Source organism: Myiozetetes cayanensis, unplaced genomic scaffold (genome assembly GCF_022539395.1).
Source record: "Myiozetetes cayanensis isolate MyiCay16 unplaced genomic scaffold, myiCay2020 scf10, whole genome shotgun sequence".
Taxonomy (NCBI): domain Eukaryota; kingdom Metazoa; phylum Chordata; class Aves; order Passeriformes; family Tyrannidae; genus Myiozetetes; species Myiozetetes cayanensis.
This window is the reverse complement of record NW_026086605.1, coordinates 14,889-33,468: the sequence shown is the minus strand read 5'-3', so window position 1 is coordinate 33,468 and position 18,580 is coordinate 14,889. Positions and strand designations below refer to the sequence as shown.

At 38.0% G+C, this 18,580-nt stretch overlaps 1 protein-coding gene across 1 annotated transcript; it reads right to left on the bottom strand.

Annotated features, from left to right (window-relative positions):
• Window positions 1-2,604: 2,604 nt before the first annotated feature.
• On the bottom strand, window positions 2,605-18,318 carry LOC126653257 (pancreatic lipase-related protein 2-like). Its single transcript, XM_050340806.1, is given in 14 exon segments — window positions 2,605-2,691; window positions 2,693-2,704; window positions 3,277-3,342; window positions 4,108-4,270; window positions 5,910-6,021; window positions 7,384-7,513; window positions 9,028-9,143; window positions 11,332-11,454; window positions 11,544-11,663; window positions 12,853-12,961; window positions 13,899-14,033; window positions 14,990-15,115; window positions 16,773-16,927; window positions 18,270-18,318. Coding segments are annotated over 14 exon segments (1,503 nt in total).
• Window positions 18,319-18,580: the final 262 nt, after the last annotated feature.

Genomic DNA, 18,580 nt, shown 5'->3' with positions numbered 1-18,580 from the left:
CCTTACTAGTTACAGAGCAGATTACTGGCTCTGTTTTATCTTGGAAATATGCCATAAAAATAGATGTGCGCATGCTATCAGCTTCTGCTTCCTAAGTATTGGAGACAGAATAACTTATAGCAGTTTGGAATCTATTTGAAATTACAAAGTCCCTGATACCATGTTATGATGAAAGAAGAATAAGAGAGCCAAAAGTTTTGTAGTGAGCCCCTTAAGATGGATTTGCTGATAGGTCCGTGATAGACCAATTCTTTACTCTCCCAATGGCAACTCCAACTCCAGTCAGCTTTGGTTTTGGAAGATTACTCAAATGTTGGACATGCACGAAGTTCTTTTGTTTTGCTTGTGTCCCAGGAGCCTGACAAACATGACTGTTAGAGCCAGGAGTTACACAAGAATACCTTGACTACACTAAAGTCTCAGCAAAATTCCTTTCCTAAGTTTTTATTTTACTTTCTATAAACAGACACATACTTGAGAATGGGAGCCTGCTGTAGGAAAAATCAATAAGTTGCACTAACCGAATGGAGTTGGAACTGTAGGTAAATAATTCTGCTATAAAAATATCGAGGAGGAAATGGAAGAGAAGGGAGTGAGGAGACGTCCCTGCAAGAATGGAACTGGGAAAACAGACTTAATCCTAGGCCATGTGATCTTATGCGTGAGGTGGTACATCTCACTTGACATTTTAAAGATGCAATTTAAATTACTCTGAAAGTTGGCCAACCCTGTTGTAAAGACATGAAAGAATTACCTGTTCCAGGTTAGTCAAAGGCAGATTGTCTGATGAAATATCAAACACTTGCATTTTTTTTAGTGGCTTATTAATACAAAGTAATAGTATCCAAAGATTTCATACAAGTAACATTAATAAATGAATTCTAATTTTAAAATACAGAAAGAAACAAGGAAGAAGACTATTTGCTACCAGCAACATACAGCTGATGTCAATGTGGGTTTTTTTCACCTTTAGCTCACAAAAATAAATCTCTTGCTTTGTCTAAAAATATATTAGCAAAGAAATGCAGTGTTAATGTCAACTATACCAAAGAATAAAAATGAAGTCAAGAAATAGCATATCACAAAAATGAAAACAGGACAACACAATGGGAAGAAATTAATGCAATATTTTATTTTTAGATGAAATTATTGGGTGAGAAAATGCATATTTTTAAGTGGTCTAATTATCTGTACCACACCTATAGCACAAGTCATCAGCCCATATGAACTGTCATGTTTTGTCAGAATGTTGTTGAAATCAATAGTTTAAAAATAAACAAATTGAAACTTGTATCTGGAAATGAGTTATTATTCATAAAAATATCAAATTGGTTTTTAGAACTGCAAAAGTAGCACAGTCAAGTATGGAGACAGGAGGGGATGGGCTTTAGGAAATTCTTGAGTTCAAGGGGACATTGCTTCTGCTCTGTGAGAAGCGATGCCCTACATGGCACTGATCACACTCCTGTCTCATGTTATTAAATCCAGTTCTTGGCCCTGCTGAACAATTTTTTGCGATCCTGAGGGAAATATTTACATTTATTTTGCTTCAGTTCCTGACTATAAGAAAGGCAAAACAAGTCTTTCTTTTTCCCCTCTCCGAGTCTCTTTAACTTGTGCAATTGTGGGGCAGAAAACCACACGTGATTTACAGAGGATGTTAAAGATGTTGTAATTACTGGCTGCAGGTATTTCCCAACTGTGTATGAATACAAAATGTTTTGTTTGTCTCCAGGGGAGCATAGAAGAGGGGAGTCCCTTCTTGCTCAAGAAGGGCATCTTGCCAAGGGGTAAAGAAGCATGAATTTCCTGCTGGAGACAATTTCTGAATCCTACCCTGCTCACCTGGAGATGGTAAGGGCACAGAAGCAGTGAGTCTGAGAAGGCAGACAGCTGATTTGTCAAATGTTCTAAGCAAGCTCCTTCAGCAAACTTCACAGAAGGTGACAGGGTTCTGACATCTCAAAATTATTGCTGCATAATTTGAAACACACTTGTTCATCACTAACATTTAGCCTTGGGTGACACATCGTCAATACCTTTTGGTAAACCCCACTGGAAGTATTCTGGAATGTTGTTGTTACGATGGGACAGAACACAGTTGCCCAACATAATTGATAGACATAATTTCTGCACCCAAATGACAAATCTTACATCAGATGTAAAAATTAGTTGAATGTCTTAGGGTAATTAAAAACTCAAAGAATTTTTGTGGGTAGCTTGTGTTGAAACAAAAACAACCTTAGCTTATTTTGGCTGATGCTGATAACTCTGGCTACTCTGGTTTTGTTAATCAGTATAGTCAAAATGCTGACAAATTTGGAGTGGCAATGCTAATGCAAATAATGTAGCTCAAGCCTGAGTTAAGCATCTTCACAAAGGCAAAGTACGGGTGTAAACTTCAGCTTCACTGGTAAAAAAAAATAGTTACATATTGAAGACTGCCAGAAAATTCAAGTTCCTCGATAGTACAAATCAGTTTTGAGAGCATGCCAGCTGACCCAGCGTTCAGCAGAGCTCTCATGAATGAGTTTTTCTCCAGGAAAGGGCAACAATCAAATATTTTGCTGTACCTTAAGCTATCCTGCTCGATGCATGGGAAATTTAATAGTAGAGTTCCTCTGTACAACTTGATACATAATTCCAGCTCCTAAGCAGTCTTTTGGATGTGTTGCTAAAATACAGTTTAAAAGTGTTCCTCAGGGAGGCAGGACATGTCAGATAACATCATTCAAACTCTGCTTATTTTTATATTTAAAATAATTCCACAAACTCCTTACTTGAAGACATAATCTTGCTTGAAGACATAGAAGCAATTAGATGCTTCTAAAAGCATGCAAGTATCTTTTTCCTGAACGAGTAAGTATACACTTTTAATTAATTTTATCTATCTATGCTTCTTTTTTCTCCCCCTAATTTTTTTTTTTTTAATTGCTTCTTTTTGGGTGCTCTTCCTAAGATGATAGGGTTTCAAATGGGAACTGGTAAGGTCTCTTTTTTCCTGTTTTATTATTTTTCCCTTTCACTGTGAAGTGCTTATACTTACTAGTAAGACACATGTTAGCTGTTATTGTAATTACAAATCAAAGGAGTGTAACTTGCCTGTATAGAGAAAAGCTGACAACACTGTCTTGGAAATAGAGCTCATGTAATGGGCTAGACAAACTTTTCAGAATCTACCAAGGGAACCTTGTTAATCGTTTGCTGCTGACTGAAATGTCCTCTTCCAGATGGTGAGTGTTGCCACAGTGGACAACCACGGCATTCCTGGCTCACCCTCAGCAAACTGCCAGGGCTTGCCACATGCTTGGCTGCACGGTCCCACACCCACAGAACACAGACCTGCCAAGGGGGGGAAGAGTTTAAGGAAATATTTGTCAGTACAATGGCCATTTTCTTAGCAGTAGCCTAACAGAATCAATAGAAATCCTCTTCCCTTCATGTCAGGCAAAGCATGAGTTCCAGTAGACTGAGAACATAAAATGTGTGTTATGAAATTATTTTTTTTTTAAAGAATTACTAATTAGTGACTAATTATTAATTTTTAGAATGTGTTTGCCTTTATACCCACACTCCATTAGCATTTTAATTTGGGACAGGAGTGTGTTTTTGAAGGGAATTGCTCATTGTGTTCATGTGACAGAGTGGTGTGGATGCATCAGCTGAGATAGTTTTGGTTAAAACTAAACAAGAGGTGTGCTGCAAAAGTGTGTCTAATGTCCTGCAGATGCCAGTGGGTGCCAGGTTGGAGTCAGCGGAGGGTACCCTGCCCAGGCAAGTATGGTGTCGTACTCTGCAGAGGTGTTTCTGGTGTGCTCTGTCAATAGAGATGTAGGCACATGAAACTGTAATTTAGAAGAAAAACTCCTACATTTCTTACCAGTGCAGGGCTACCGCTCCCCTCTGAATTTCAGATTTGATATCTCTGATTTTTGGAAAGTTTTGCTTTAAGGAACACAATACCATGCAAAGGTGTTTGGTCTTTTTTTCCTTTTCCTTTTTTTTTTCCCCCCCCTTTTTTTTTTTCTTGGCTGGTTGGTTGTCATTCCCCTCCCTCCCCACCTGTATCCCTCCTCACCCACAGATCATTAGGTTGTGTATTTACCTATTTCCATTTTCCCCAGATATTATTGTGACTTCTTCAGCTCCCATGCAACCCCTGTTTATATGACCCAGATGCTTTTTCCAGAGAAACTCAACTTTTGAAATGTCCCCAGAAATTTCTGTATCAATATAGTTCAAGTATGTGTTGCCTGGTTGGAAAGTTCCCCTGCCAAAATAAAAGCACAGAAGTGATGCTCAGTGTTCTACACAAATGAGGGGGAAAAAACTACTACAGTACAGGCAGTAAGGAAGATGAGCTGTGGGATGCTTCAGCTGAGCTTTGAATACTAGTGTTAAAATTTTATTTCTTTTTTTTATAGAGTTACAAATCAGGGAAGTCAGGCAAAATTTTAGCTTAAGGCATGTTCTTAGAGTATGTGTTCCTTGGGGAACATACAGAACTGTTGATGCAAAACCAGATCACACAGATCTGAATCTTCCAACTCTAGCAGTAGCAGATCATGTCTCGGGTCCAGAAACATCAAATGCTGACCTCTCTGCTGACTAGTCATGCAAGCCATGTAGCACATATATACATATATATATATATATGTATTCATAATGCACTTTTCACTTAATCCTTTTTGTAAGAATTAGAAAAGAATGTATCCTTGAAATTTTGGTTGATTTCTTCCTCCACATCAGTATTGCAATTTTTTGGCTTCCCTGAAGCTATTATCGTGGTGCTGAGTCTACCTCATCTCTCCCAAAATTATTTATCCTGAATAGCTGGAGGAAGTTCTGAGGACTAAATGTAATTTTTTCCCCCTTTGGCTGAAGTCTGGAGTAAAGATAGCAGCTAGGCAAATTGGTGAAGGACACAAAGTCTCATTATTAATCTTACCTGAAAAAGCACAGGAAACAACATTCCTGCTTACATAGGGAGATGATCGTGATAGCTACTCAGAGGGACCTATATATGTATGCAAATTACAAAGCTGTTTGAATTCCTGTGCCTTTCAGGATGTAAACACTATATTAGTTAGCACATCCTTTGTCAGTATTGCCATGGTTTATTCTGTAAGTTATTTTTTGAAAATAAGATTCCTTTTTCACATAAATCCAAGTCAAAAAGTTCGGTCAGTGTTTCTGGCTTTGCTCTCAACCACGAAGAAAATTGAAAATTACAGTTTAAATTTGTGCCTTCTGTGGTATCACTGTTCACTATAACAGAACACATATTACATTAACCTAGAAATTATCTGTAAGTGTATTGTTGCAGTTGTGTATTTATAACCAAAAATACTCCTGGTAGAGACCAGTAAGGAGGCTGTTTCAAGCACAGAGGAGGTTGGTTTTACAATTTTAAACTATGTTCCTGCCCAGAGTCTGTTTATTGAGATTTAAATTCACATTTACTGGAAAAATCCAGGTGGAGTGGACAGGAATCCATATTCCAGCACAGTTCATAAGAAAGCTGCAATTCTCTTACTCAAATACTCCCTAGAGGAGGGGGTAATTAAATGACTGTACATCACACAGCTCTTTGTCTTCTCAGAGAACACTGTATCATGTTTGAGTCCAGAAGTAGCCACAGAGCTTTTTGCTCTTGCCCAATTAGCGATGTTAATTAGCCAATTACCATCAATCTCAGAAAACAAAAGAAAATATAGAGCAAGAGAGACCAGCAGACAGATTTTTACCACAATCTGTAGCACAGGGAACTTCAACCACTTACCAGCTACTTTTATTACTAGTGTAAATCGCAGACACAATAGAACAAGATGAGGCATGTAAAAATAGCTATATATATATATGCAATTTGACAACAAAGAGCCTTTTTTCAACAGTCATATTAAACTTACTTGTCAATTGTATATTTTTTCCTGATCCCATTAGTTCCAGTCAAGGCGACATCTATATTTCCCTTCGTGATTTCTGTTGCACATACTTTGACGTGTATCTCTTTTCTCCAGCCTTTGAAAGCAAAATCAAATGGATCATGGTTGTAAGGAAATTTCTTTCTTAATGAAAAAATTTCTTGCACGTTTCAGTGTCTTTCAGAGAAAGGAAAGGATTGCAAAAATGTGCCTATAAGCAAAAAAAAATGTTGTTTTTTTTTTTTTTTAAGGAAAATGTTCCATGTGATTCTGGTAGTTTCAATTTTCTTGACAGTGGCCTAAAATCACTGGTCTAGTCCTTGCCATCCTCCTGAATATGCTGGGTATTTAATCTGTCATGGTCAATGCTGTACTTTTCTCTTCCCCTTGGCCTCACTGGTAATTTTGTAATTTCTTACATTTATCAGCAATTTGAGGGGTTGCATCAGTAGCATGTTAACTTTCAGCTATGCAGTGAGGCCCACTGGACTGCTGTGTTAAAGACATAATAAACAAAACGTTCTGTTTTCCTAGGATGATTCTGAGTGTTTAGGGGTTTTCTTATACCTGTCACATCCCAAAAGCTTTCAGGAGATCGTATCATCACCCATGTCTGTCTAAGGCAGAAGAAGGGCCTTCGATGCAATAGTACATATTGATTTCAAGCAACCTAGGTTGGAAAGTTTTTTTATACTGGCTTTAATTCAGACTATTCAAAGAAGAATCCCTTCACCCAATCATAAGGTTATAGTTGTCTTTCAGGCTATAATTACTATAAACTCAACAGCTTGCAAATGTTGAAATCACTGTATTCATTCAGACTGCTTCTCTATAGTCCAACTTTTTTACTTTTTGCTCTTAGGAAGGTGTAATATAAGATTTTTTTTGTTCTTATTTTTGCTTTTATATTTTGGTGTCTAGTGAGTAAAAACCTCAAAGACCCTCTCTCATTTATTGCCCTTGAACTTGATCACCTGGGATGAATTACAATTTATTTATTAATTTTCTTATTTCCCAGTTCCATGTTTGCTTCTACATTAATCCCAATTAAACCTGTACTTCTTATTACTCCCTGACATTTTGACCTGATGAGCTTCATGAAATTATTTTGAAATTTTAATAAACTTTTGTCAATAAAAAAATTGTAACAGTTTCCTATTTGAAATTATGCACTTCCAGCATAGCATTCCTCCCACCTTTAGCTGTACAGAATTTCTAAGCTATGATGTAATAACCAAGTTTAACTGAAAGGTGAGCATCATTCGATATATTTCCACAATTATCTCAGCTTTCCCAAATAATGCTGGTACTGCATGTTCCTAACATACCTGAAATTCTAGATGTGTTAGTTAATGGCTGCCACTCATTAACTCCAGCAGCTCTCTGCAGATGTGTAAGGTTCTTTTTCACACATAATTAATTACCACTTTAGAATACACCACCCAAAACGAGCACTTACGAGCATAAGGAGAGGAGGCCCCTGTGTTTAAATAAACTTTTTGTTGTTCTTTTTCAGTTTTATGTAAAAACTTATCAGCGTAATGACCCATCAGTGGGCATCCTTCCTTTGGACATGGGAAGCAGTATCCCTGGAGGGAAAATAACAGTGTGCATTACAAGACATTTTCTGGTTTAATCTCACTTCTTAAAGCTTAAGAAATTAGCATATTTCAGCTTTTTCCCAGCCTTTTTTTGGAAAAAGTACTTGCTTCTCAGTTCAGATCATATATTCAATATTTATTAGTTTGGTGGAAAAAGAAGCTGAGATGGTCAGCCAGGTAATTTTATCTGGTTTGAAATAAGAGAGGCTGAAAATCTGGCCTAATTCCTTGTGGTTTTGCAGGGACCATAAGTAAATACCTTAACGCACGTTGTGCCTTACTATTGGAGCTGTAAAATACAGGTTATCTTTCACAGGGTCCATTGAAAGGTTTTCTGCTAGTGACAGGATGGTTAACCATATTTCAAAGGAGGTCAGGCTGGATATCTCACTCTTACAGTAAAAAAATTTAAGTTCAGGAATACTGAACTTAGACTCTCACTTTGGAATTCGTTCTGTCTGCTCTACAGCCTTTATTCCCATGCAGAGCCTCAATGAAATTAACCTATTAGAAAGATCAGACAATCAGATCAAGAGCTTGACATCCATTAAAAAAAAAAAAGAAGAAAGAAAAAACCATGAAAGCAGATTATTGCAGTTGGGAAAAATAGCATTTTTATATTTACATTGTTTAGTTTTGATATATGGGAGGTTCTGTTGGAACTGGTATTTGTGAATCTTTAGCTATTTGTGCATTTGATGACTAAAAAGCTAAATGATCATCATCACTTGTCTATTATGAAATGGAAAAAACCCATTTCCCTCACATTACTAAATTGCACAGGGTTGAGTTTTTCAAGTCCTGAATTACATCAAACTTTCAAGTTATGTGGCAACATTGATATAAACATTAACAACATTTTTTGCCTTATTGTAATCCGTCCTTTGGGAGTAGATGGAAATAAATCAGACACGTCTTCCTTCTTGGCCAGTGCTCAGTTGCATTGCCAGAAGCAGTTCAATAAAGCCCAATTACATCAGATATGAAACACCAGGACATTATGCTGCCTTCTTTCTTGCACTGCCTGAGAGCAGTGTAAGCAATGCTGTGCTGGATAAATATCCCCCATGCCCTACATATTGTGGGTGTTTATTTTTGATACAGTTAAGCTTTTCTGAAATCCAGGGGCTGTCCTTTTCATGATGGGCTCCGTCAGGTTTAGATGGACTTCCTTGAGCCAGAGGGGCCTTTACTGCTGAGCTACCCAACAGGTGAGCCCAGCCAACTTTTCCCATTACCCTCTTACTCACCTCTTCATCTAACCCTTTGTAATGGGTTTAGGTGTTTATATTTCATGTCCTTTTTTATTCTAGATATTTTTTTTAAGTTTGCTGCTTTTAAATTTGCCTGGTGTTGAGTGTGGTCTGAATGAAGGTGGTCAGTAATTCTGCACAGCCATGCCCTGTATCCCATGATCCTGAACGTAGAAGTTGTTCCAGAAATTACTAAGAGAAGAAAGGTAGGGCTATAACTCCTCAGATAAATATAAACCTGATCCTTACCAATACAAAATCTCGGTATGTTTCACACTGATACCCGACAAATCCATCTGGAGTGATAATACTCTCAGCATAATACCAGAGACTTCTTTTATGCCCACATCCAATAGCTCTATATGCTGGGGAAAAAAAAAACCAAACAAAACGTGAAAAACAATTAAAGCTATTCACTGACATAAAGTCCAAGCCAAAGCAAGATTTGTTGGTTACTTTTTCTCAAAAACATTTGCACAAATAGTGACATCTCAGGTTAAAAAAAATAAAAAGGGATAATTAAAGGACATAAAGGGCGAATTATTTGGTTTTAGAGTAAAAAAATGTATTTATGCTTTTTTCAATGGGGAAGAGGTAGATTCTACCAGAGGTGGAGATGCACCAACCTGGACCTGGTGCAGCCTCCTGTCCTGTATGTGGGCTCAACTACTTTTAGTTTAGCATGAGAAACAAGGAGGATTTAGGAGAATTTCCTTCTGATACTTCGAAGACTGAAAGAATTCATAGCTTAGGTTTTTTAAGGCAAACAGTAGTTACTATGAAGTAGTTTTCATTTGCTTACAGTTATTACAATGCGCTATTTTGTAAAACCACATTTTCCACTAATTTCTAGAATTAAAGGTAATTGTAGTAATTATTTTAAATTTAGTAGTTTTCAGTGTTTTTAACATCTAGAAAATCTGTAGTAATTTAACAGAGATTCTGTGAAATTCTCTGAAAAGCCAAATGTATGGCAGTGTGTTCTTGATTTTGTCAGAACTATTTTAAACAATCACATTTTCCCATTGGAGTGAAATTTATAAGCAGGCAGTAAGAAAAGAAGAAAATGCTGTTTGGGTTATATTTACAGGTCCCTTGTAAAAAGTGTTGTATTCCTTGACTCTGAAGTCTCTCCTTCATCAAAACACAATATACTAAAGTTAGGTTGGTTGTATAAAAGTAGGCCCTATTCTGCTTCAGCGTGTGGGGAGGGCTCACCTAATCACAGGGGGAAGTCTTGGAGGCACTGAAGTAATTTCCTTTGCATAAGGAAAGAAAAAAAAACCACATCAAACCTCCTCTGAAAAGTACTTGTATGTTTTTCTTGATAATAATCTGCATTGTCAAGGCTGCCTGCGTATGTTTTCTTCATAGCTCCTTCTTTAATTCGTAAGGGTTTATGCTTTAAACTTTAAAACCCTCAGCTCTTACAGTTGGCTTAACTTGTGTTAGTGCCAAATTCACTTAATAGGGAGAGCTATACTCTCCCTACTGCATTAAAAACTGTAGAAAAAAAATTAGTAAATATTATTTCTAAAGCACTTCACACATAAAAGCACTACATAAATGTTATTATTACCAAACAGAACAGAGATACACAATGCAAGGTTTAACCAAGAGGAAGAAGTTAAGGCTGTCTCTATTTTTATGATCTGCATGAACAACCAATTCTATCTCCTCGTGTTCAATAGAGCTGTTTCTCCTTCATGACAAGCCATTGCAAACAGTCTTGTGAAATGTATCTTGAAAATATTTATTTGTGCTGAAAACTCAGACATTTTTATGCAGTTCAATTGGAAAGTGTTTTGGTTCCAAATGACTGTGCACAGATAGCTGTCAGTTCTTTTTGTTACTAAGTTTTCAATCAGTTCTAAGACAGAGCATTTTTGAAAGCCAATTATTTAACTAGTGGTAGGGATTTCAAAACATTTAGCTGTGAGTAACAGATGTTCTCATTTCTGTAGGTTAGGATCAGAGGACAGGATTTTGTGGAACTATGGTACTGGATCCCAGGGTAATTCTGATTAGCCGCCCACCTTTCTTTGAAGAACATGAATTACTAATGGAAGAGGCATTTTATCATCTTTTATATTTCTAACCTTGGGCAGTTCCCTTTGAAGATACTAAAGCTTAATGGCATGGATGAGTCCCAGTAACATTGGGAGTGATGTCTTTCAAGGGAGAAGGGAAGCTCAGATTTTATAATACTCATTTTTGGATTAACCTTAAATGAAATTTTACCAGTCCTTCATGTGTGGAATTCCCACTGAGGTCAGTCTGTCAGCACAGTGGCAGGCTCTTAAAAAGCTTGTGATGAACAATTTTTTGTTCTTTAACTGAAGTTTCCATCTGGAATTTGCCTTGGTTAGTATAAAAGAAAATTTGAGGGTGTTTCAGAGGCAGCCTTAAATGTTCCATTTTTGAGCACTGTCTCCCCCCCCCCAAATCTGAGCTACATAAATAACATATACATTCAAAAGGCTTTACCTTATCCTAGTCTTTATTTCTAACTGTATCTTCCAATGAGATATTACTTCTTTAAAATACATTTACCTCTCATAAGGTCATTGACATTCCGAGTTGCAGGAGGTACATGAAGCTGGTAGCATCCTGGCATCTTCTTCCCACCATTTGGGTAAAAATCCAGGTGGCCACAAGTCTGAAGAATCCCTGGAGCTGAAATGCACAATGAGTCCAGGCCGGTCACTCTCAGGTACACTGTGGCCAACCTATGTGTCCATGTCAGCCTTTAGGTGAAAACTTACCAAAGTCAAAGAAAAGATGACCAGCATGAGTATGAATTATATCAACAAATTTTGCATCTGAAGGATCCAGCCTAACCATTGTGGGAGTATATTGGAAAAGAGGCCCAGCTGGATCCAAACCTAAAGGAATGGAGATACATCTGATTGAGTAAATAATACTATATGTATATGATCACATACAGGGTGTGTATACTATATGTCATTACATTCCTGCCTTTACTCCACATGGAAAAATGCATTTTGTGGTTCACAGCCAGTAAAACAGTAGAGTTTTAATAAAGAAGGGACTGAAGACATTGCAGCACAGTATGATGGCTGCTTGGCTTACTTTTGGGGAAAAATGTTATACGAAGAGGTTTGTTGGGTTTTGACTTTGGGTTTTTTTGGATGTTAGCAAAAATATGAAATCTTGATATGTTACTCTGAGCATGTATATTTGTTTAAGAAATTTTATTTCGCCACAAATCCAAAAGGTCTTAGTTGAAAATGGTAGCCCTTCAGTGTCAGTGAGGTTCCCTCGGAGATAAAGAAAATGCATCTCTAATCCCAGTTTCCCTGAACTGCTTAGGTGAACTGCTTATTGTGTTCATGGCTTAGACAAACCAATGTCTGTGCAGAGAAAAGAACTGCCTGGAGGAGAAGGAAAGCAGAAAATGGTGAGTCTTTTAAAAAAGCTATGTGTGAGTGTGTCAGGATGCTGTGTCTCTGTGTGTGTGGCTATGTGACCAACAGCTTTCTCCATTTTCAGGGTGTCTGTGGCTATTTACCGTCTTATCCTGGTGGGATTTTATACCATCTTATCTAGGGGTTTTAACTTTTCATTTCAGATTTTGAAACTCCTGAACTGCTGAAAAGTCATGTTAGAGTGGGTTTTTAAAACCAAATATGACAATGCGTTGCTAGTGTTTTATAGGTCTGTTATTCCACATACAATACAACATTCTCTTCCTATTCTCATAATCATTACAAATCATTATCTAGTGCTCCCTGGGAGTAGCACGTCTGGGTAGCACATCTTTTTTCCCTGTGACCTGTGAAAAGTGACCTCTACTTAGACCCAATCAAGATAGTTAAGCCCTTTTGATCCATTGCAGTTGAGCCTGTCTCAGAGCTGTGAATGTTGACATGTGAAATGCTGGTGTTCAATAGGAATGGCTTATCCTATGACCTGTGTGATATCATGTTGGCCAGTCGCTGTTATTTATGACAAACCAGCACACTGCAGCCTGTATTTTGTGTTTATAAATGAGCAGTGACTCTTCAGTTTCATGAAAATGTAAAGTTCCATCACCTGGAATAGCTTCAGTACCTGTGATTCTTCCAATGCCAGGTTTCCTTCTCCCTGCCTCTCCTGCAACATGTGCTCCAAGGCTATGGCCGATGAAATGAATGTTGGCAGGAGAGTAGCCATAGTCCTTCTGTGAAGATGTATGGAAAGTTAAAAAATCAGTGTGGGGATATGAGTCTGTTAAACTGCAGCATGGCCCCATGCAGTGCCAGGACATGGACAGAGTAGTGGGAGCACACTCGCATGAAGGCGAGTGTGTTACGTGGAAAGTTACAGTTATGGGCAATGGGATCTCTACCTAAAGAGAAGCAATTCCCCACTCATCCCACCTCTCTTATATCGCACCTCTGGAAGGGAGTTCTCTCTGTAAGGAACTGACCCTTATGATAGAAAAGGAAGATGGAATTTCTGCACATAAGTCCCTACATTTGAACTGATTGCTTTTCCAAAAGATGAATGACCTCATTGCCTCACCCCTGAACATCTGTCTGTTCAGGATAGGAGTCTGTGGTGGAGGAGTTGTGCCTTTGTCAGGACATACTATCTGTGTGAATCTAGCGTGCATCCCGTTATGGAAATGTTCCACCACACAGGTCCTTAAGGATGGGGAGGACCATGCCAGGAATGCTGCTGGTGTGCCAGGCTTGGCTGAGTTTCAACAGGGGAAGGCTGATGTTGGCAGCTGCAGGAGAGTTAGTTCTCTCCGCTGCAATTCAGTTCCTGCAGAAGGCAGCATGTGTGACCCACAGAGGGATATTTTAACCATATTGGTCCTCAATTACCACTCTTGACCTACCAGTTTTGTTAGACAGTCTCCAATCTGATGTCTTATCCAGTAAAAACTTTCAGCAACCATGGCATGTAAGCCTCTGGGGACATGCTTATCAGTGGTCTGGTGCTAAAGCAGGTATTTCCTTTTGTGTGGGATTAGAGCCCTTTAATGATACTTTCAGCTATGTTACCAACTATCTCTGTGTTTCCTGGCTCTATTGAATCAAACCCACTCTGAACACAAGCTTTACCATACAGACTGTAAATTAATTTTCACATTCCATAGGTACTTTTACCTCGAGAAAGTTCACCAGATACTCCAGCTCAGCACCCACAATGCGGACGTTGTTAACTGCGTCGGTGTACAAACCGCTGGAGCCTCCTCTCCAATCAGTCAAAATGCAATTCACATCTTCAGTGCGAAACATGAACTGGTGGAAAACAAGAAAAGGGGATAGAAGAAGAAAACAGGTATTAATTACAATTGTAGCAGTTCCTTAAGGATATATATAACATAAACAAATGTATTTCTTTTAGCTATAGCAAAAAAACAAGCTTTGTTTATGCAACTGGTGAAGGCATCTTTAGTATATTAATTCCTACTGATGCTGAAAATCAACACAAGGAGGCAGAATGCAGCCAGTGATCTGAGCACTGTATAAGGACACCAAATCTTTCTTCAGTTCTGTTTTCCATTCCAGATGCTTTAGGGTACCAACTTCTCTTAATGACAGTACCCCAGTTACCAAAAGAGGATAGTATGACTTCTTTTTTATTGCCCAAGTTCTATTCTTCAAAATTGTTATGTTTGGATCATCTAAAAGGATTCTCAAATTTGTGTGCACGTGCTTGAACTGTTCAGCCTCAAAGTTCATAAATTCTAACCAAAATCTTTCCTTTACACACTTCTGCCAATGGAACTTCCTGATTTTTTTTCATTCTGAAACAATTTCATTTTTAAAATGTGCCTGAGTAAAATAAAACCAATCTGCTGAACAAAGCCTTTTGGTTTTATTAGATCAAATGTCTCACTCAAACTGAAATGTTTATTTTGACCTTTTTCCTGAGGTGAGAAAAATTACTGGTTTTTTCCCACCCTTATTATTAGCAAGGAATTGAAAAATCAATTAATTACAGCTTTCCCTGTGGAGGTCAATGCATCAAAAAGGCATTCAGCAGAAGGCTGAAGTGCACTATACTCATAGCTAGGAACAAGAGGGTTGTCACATGGAACTGGGTTTCATTCTGAGTTTTGTTCCCGTTCTCTGAATTCACAAGAGTACGGAGGTGTAAATTTTACATGGGAATTTTAAGCCACATTTTAAGATGTGGATATTTGGACTCTCAAATACAAGTAAAATGACTGTCAGACAAAAGTCATACATACCCTGCACATACTTGTTATCCAGGGGAGATCTGCTCCGGCAAGGTGGCCGTGTATAATGAAGCGAGTCTTCCTGTGTGTTCGGAAATTCGAAGCATGGATAGTTGAAGGATTTGTAGCTGAAATTTTCTGTGTCAAAGAAACCAAACAACCAACAAACAACACAACAAGGATGTGACTGCTCCATCTCAGTGTACATTTTGATAAACCCCAATGGTTAAGGCATAGTTGTGGACTCTGAAGAGATGGGTCTTGTTCCTCACTGACTTTCTAGGGGGAATCAGTTAATCACTTCAACAAATATTTCACTTCCTCTAGTTAATTGAACTAATAATATGGGCATCCCTACACAGTGCTTTGAGATATACTGGTACAACACTGCTACTAAGTACAAGATTTTGTCAAACTTGGCCATAGAAATGCAAAGACAGCATCTTCTGACAGGTATTATGTGGTTGACTTTGAAACTATGCCTATTTTTCTTTCTTTTTCTTTTGATGATAAGACCTTAATTGCTAAGCTCATTTATATTTTATGAGAAAGCCCACCAGACTTACGAAGTCAAAGACTATGGTTTTTTGGGGTTTACTGAGGAGAAATCATAAACACTTCTACTGTTTATGACTGTCATTTTTATAAAAAAACACTATTAAGCCTTTTTCATGTAATGTAAGCCAACACCACCACCAAATCACCCTCCCTCCCTTCACATTTATTTGCTTCATTTTTCTTGCTCTTTGTCTGAGCAAAATTCACACTCTCTGATGGTAATTTCTCACCTTTCACCAGACTAGTCTATAGCTCCACAAACCTGCTTCATGTTAAACCCAGCCCAGCCCAGACATCTTCAACACCTCAAGCATCCTGCTGTGAGCTTTTCCCAGTACTTGCTGATTCCAGAGGAAAGGGCTGACACACTGAAAGGCTTGTGGCTTTCAGTACGTTCCCATCTGATGCATCCTAAACAATTCTTTACGCTACTTCTATCTGTCACTGTATCAGGGTCCACAAGTTTTCAAATGTTGATAACTTCACCTTTTAATATTTTTTCCATAGAACTCCAGAGTCTGCTGTCTCTACATTTTCCTGCCTGATGTGTTTTAACATTTATTATTTTCGTTGTCCATCCCCATTTCATTCTCGTTTTGGTTGTTTCCTTCTTTTTCCGCATAAGATTTCACTTTCACCATTTTATCTTTAGTCTCCTGTTTTCATTTCTAAGCCTTCCTTTAATTTTTCACCCTATTTTCCTGACCCTTTCTGGTGAATATACATATTTTCTCTTCAGGTCTTTTCTCTGTCTGTTCTTAGGCTCAGTGTTGGCAGCCATATAAGCAGAATCTCTGAAACCGATTGTATGCCCTTCAGAGGACCCAGTAGTCATGTGTATGAGCAACATTCCTTTGTCATGTATATGGGCCTGAAATGTGTTTTTAATCTATAGAAACACAGGAGCCAAAATTGAGTTTTTCTTTTCTAATGTCTTCCCTACCTCTAGCTTCAGAATGCTAAACCTGAAACTGTATTTGGGCCACTATCTTACTGTAGAGAAGTCTACAAAATATATCCAAAATATCTCACATGACTCTCTCATCAGAGAGCTGAAATGAGGAAAAAGGAAAAGATGGAAGAAAGTTATTATTATTATGTGTCTAATATAGAATTTAGGCTTCTCCTGGGAGACTTATGAGCAAAAATACAGAAGAAAGAAAAGGAGAAAAGAAACTATCCCTATAATTTTTTACATTGTATACTACCAGTGTTAAAAAACAAAGCAGTTTCTTACTTGGTATTTCATCATGTTGTCTTTAGTGTAAAGAAGGAAATTTGTGTTCACATCTTCCGGAGAGCTGGGTAAGCCTGCCAGTTGTCTCCCTGGGATCCCAGCCCAAGGGGGGCTATCTGTAAAGCATCCAAGCCTCTTGTAGCAAACTTCCCCTCCTGGGGTACACAAAATAAAATGTTAGTGTTCTGTGAATGTAACAAGTTCTGTACAAGAAGCTGCCTGGAGAGTGTTTATACCAGTGAAGCAGAAAGGGGGTGATTCAGATCAGGGTGGTATTTGTGTGCATTTTTCATTAGGGGACTTGTCTGTGCTCTGTAGCAAGGACTTGAACTTCAAGACTGATTCCTGCTCCAAACGTAACCTAGAGCTCAGCTTGATGAACTCAGGAGAATGCAGGAAGTGTATGGTCAAACATACTGTTTTCAGCCCTTGGAAAAAGACAATAAAATCTTGATCAAGAGAATAAACCAGCTTTTGCTGACAGCACAGAGAAGTCCTTGAAATCAGTCATAATGCTCCAAGGATTATCTAAATTGTGATTGCTTGTGCAACAATTCATGAAGATGTAAAAAAACCTCAAAACATTAAAAGAGATACCCCTGGTTGCTCCACAACGTACATTAAATATCTCCCTTATTTTTTTTATCACCATAAGATTTTAGTGGAAGCAATAAAGTGGAACTTGAGTGGAAGCTGAAAGCAAAGCACAGCCTCAGGAAGTGAGGTCTGTGCCTTAAAGACCGGTTTCCCAAGTTCTGTTGTAGTTTTAATACAGTAATGATGGGAATATGACATGTGGGTGTTGCCATTAATTGTCATCCTTACACATTGTTATAGCACAACAGTTGTGAAATCTCCAAAAATTTTTATTGCTATTAAAAAGAGACTGGCAACAATGAGAAACTATTGTTACCTAGGACAGGCTCATACTCCACCAGACCGTGACTTAATCTGTAGGAAATGCAGGGGTAGAACAATATATAATGGAAATACAACTAAAGAAAAAGAGTTAATTGTGGAGCTGCGGATAGGGAGTCCACACATGACTCAGGCATTTTCACAGCTGTCCTTTCTCTGATATTGGCAAACTTTTGGACTTTTGTGTCTTTTTGTTTCTCTTTGTTCCATGTCTCTGCTCCTGTTGAACTATTCCTTCCTATTGATAAAGAGGCTTTTTTTACCAAGACTGTTTTCGTGTTCTCTGCAAAGTGCTGTGAAGAGTAAGTGCCTGGCTCTAATCACCAGGGCTGTAGCTACCATGAATGCTGGTGTGCGTTGAGGGTGGGTATTCTGTTAAATAGCTGCAGAAATCTTTACAGACTTAAAAAATAATGGCTTTTTAAATGTGCAAAAGACTTGACATAACTCAGTGGTCCTAATGAAGGAGTATATTAAATCCATTCCAAAGAACATCTTTTTTCTACAATAGAGATATCCTAGTGTAAGTTGCATATAACAATTTTTACTGTTTATGTATTTATCAACTATATGTCTCACCTCTGGCTGCATTGAGAAGAAAAAGAGTAGTGATCCACACTGCAAACATCTAAAGTGAATAAGAGCACAATTCAAACATCACTGAAATTCAAATCAAGAATTCACCTAAAGGGTTTCTTTGACCCATTAAAAAAACCAAAGCAAACCAAACCAAGTCATAGTGGCCACAGGAGTACTTCAGTCATTCACTGAGTTGGATCCAGAAGTAGCAACTTCCTTAAAGATAGTAAGGTTTCAAGAAAATAACTTTGGAATTATTTTTGTTTGCCATCGAGATTTTGCATGTACAGGGTATCCTTCAAGAATCCTTA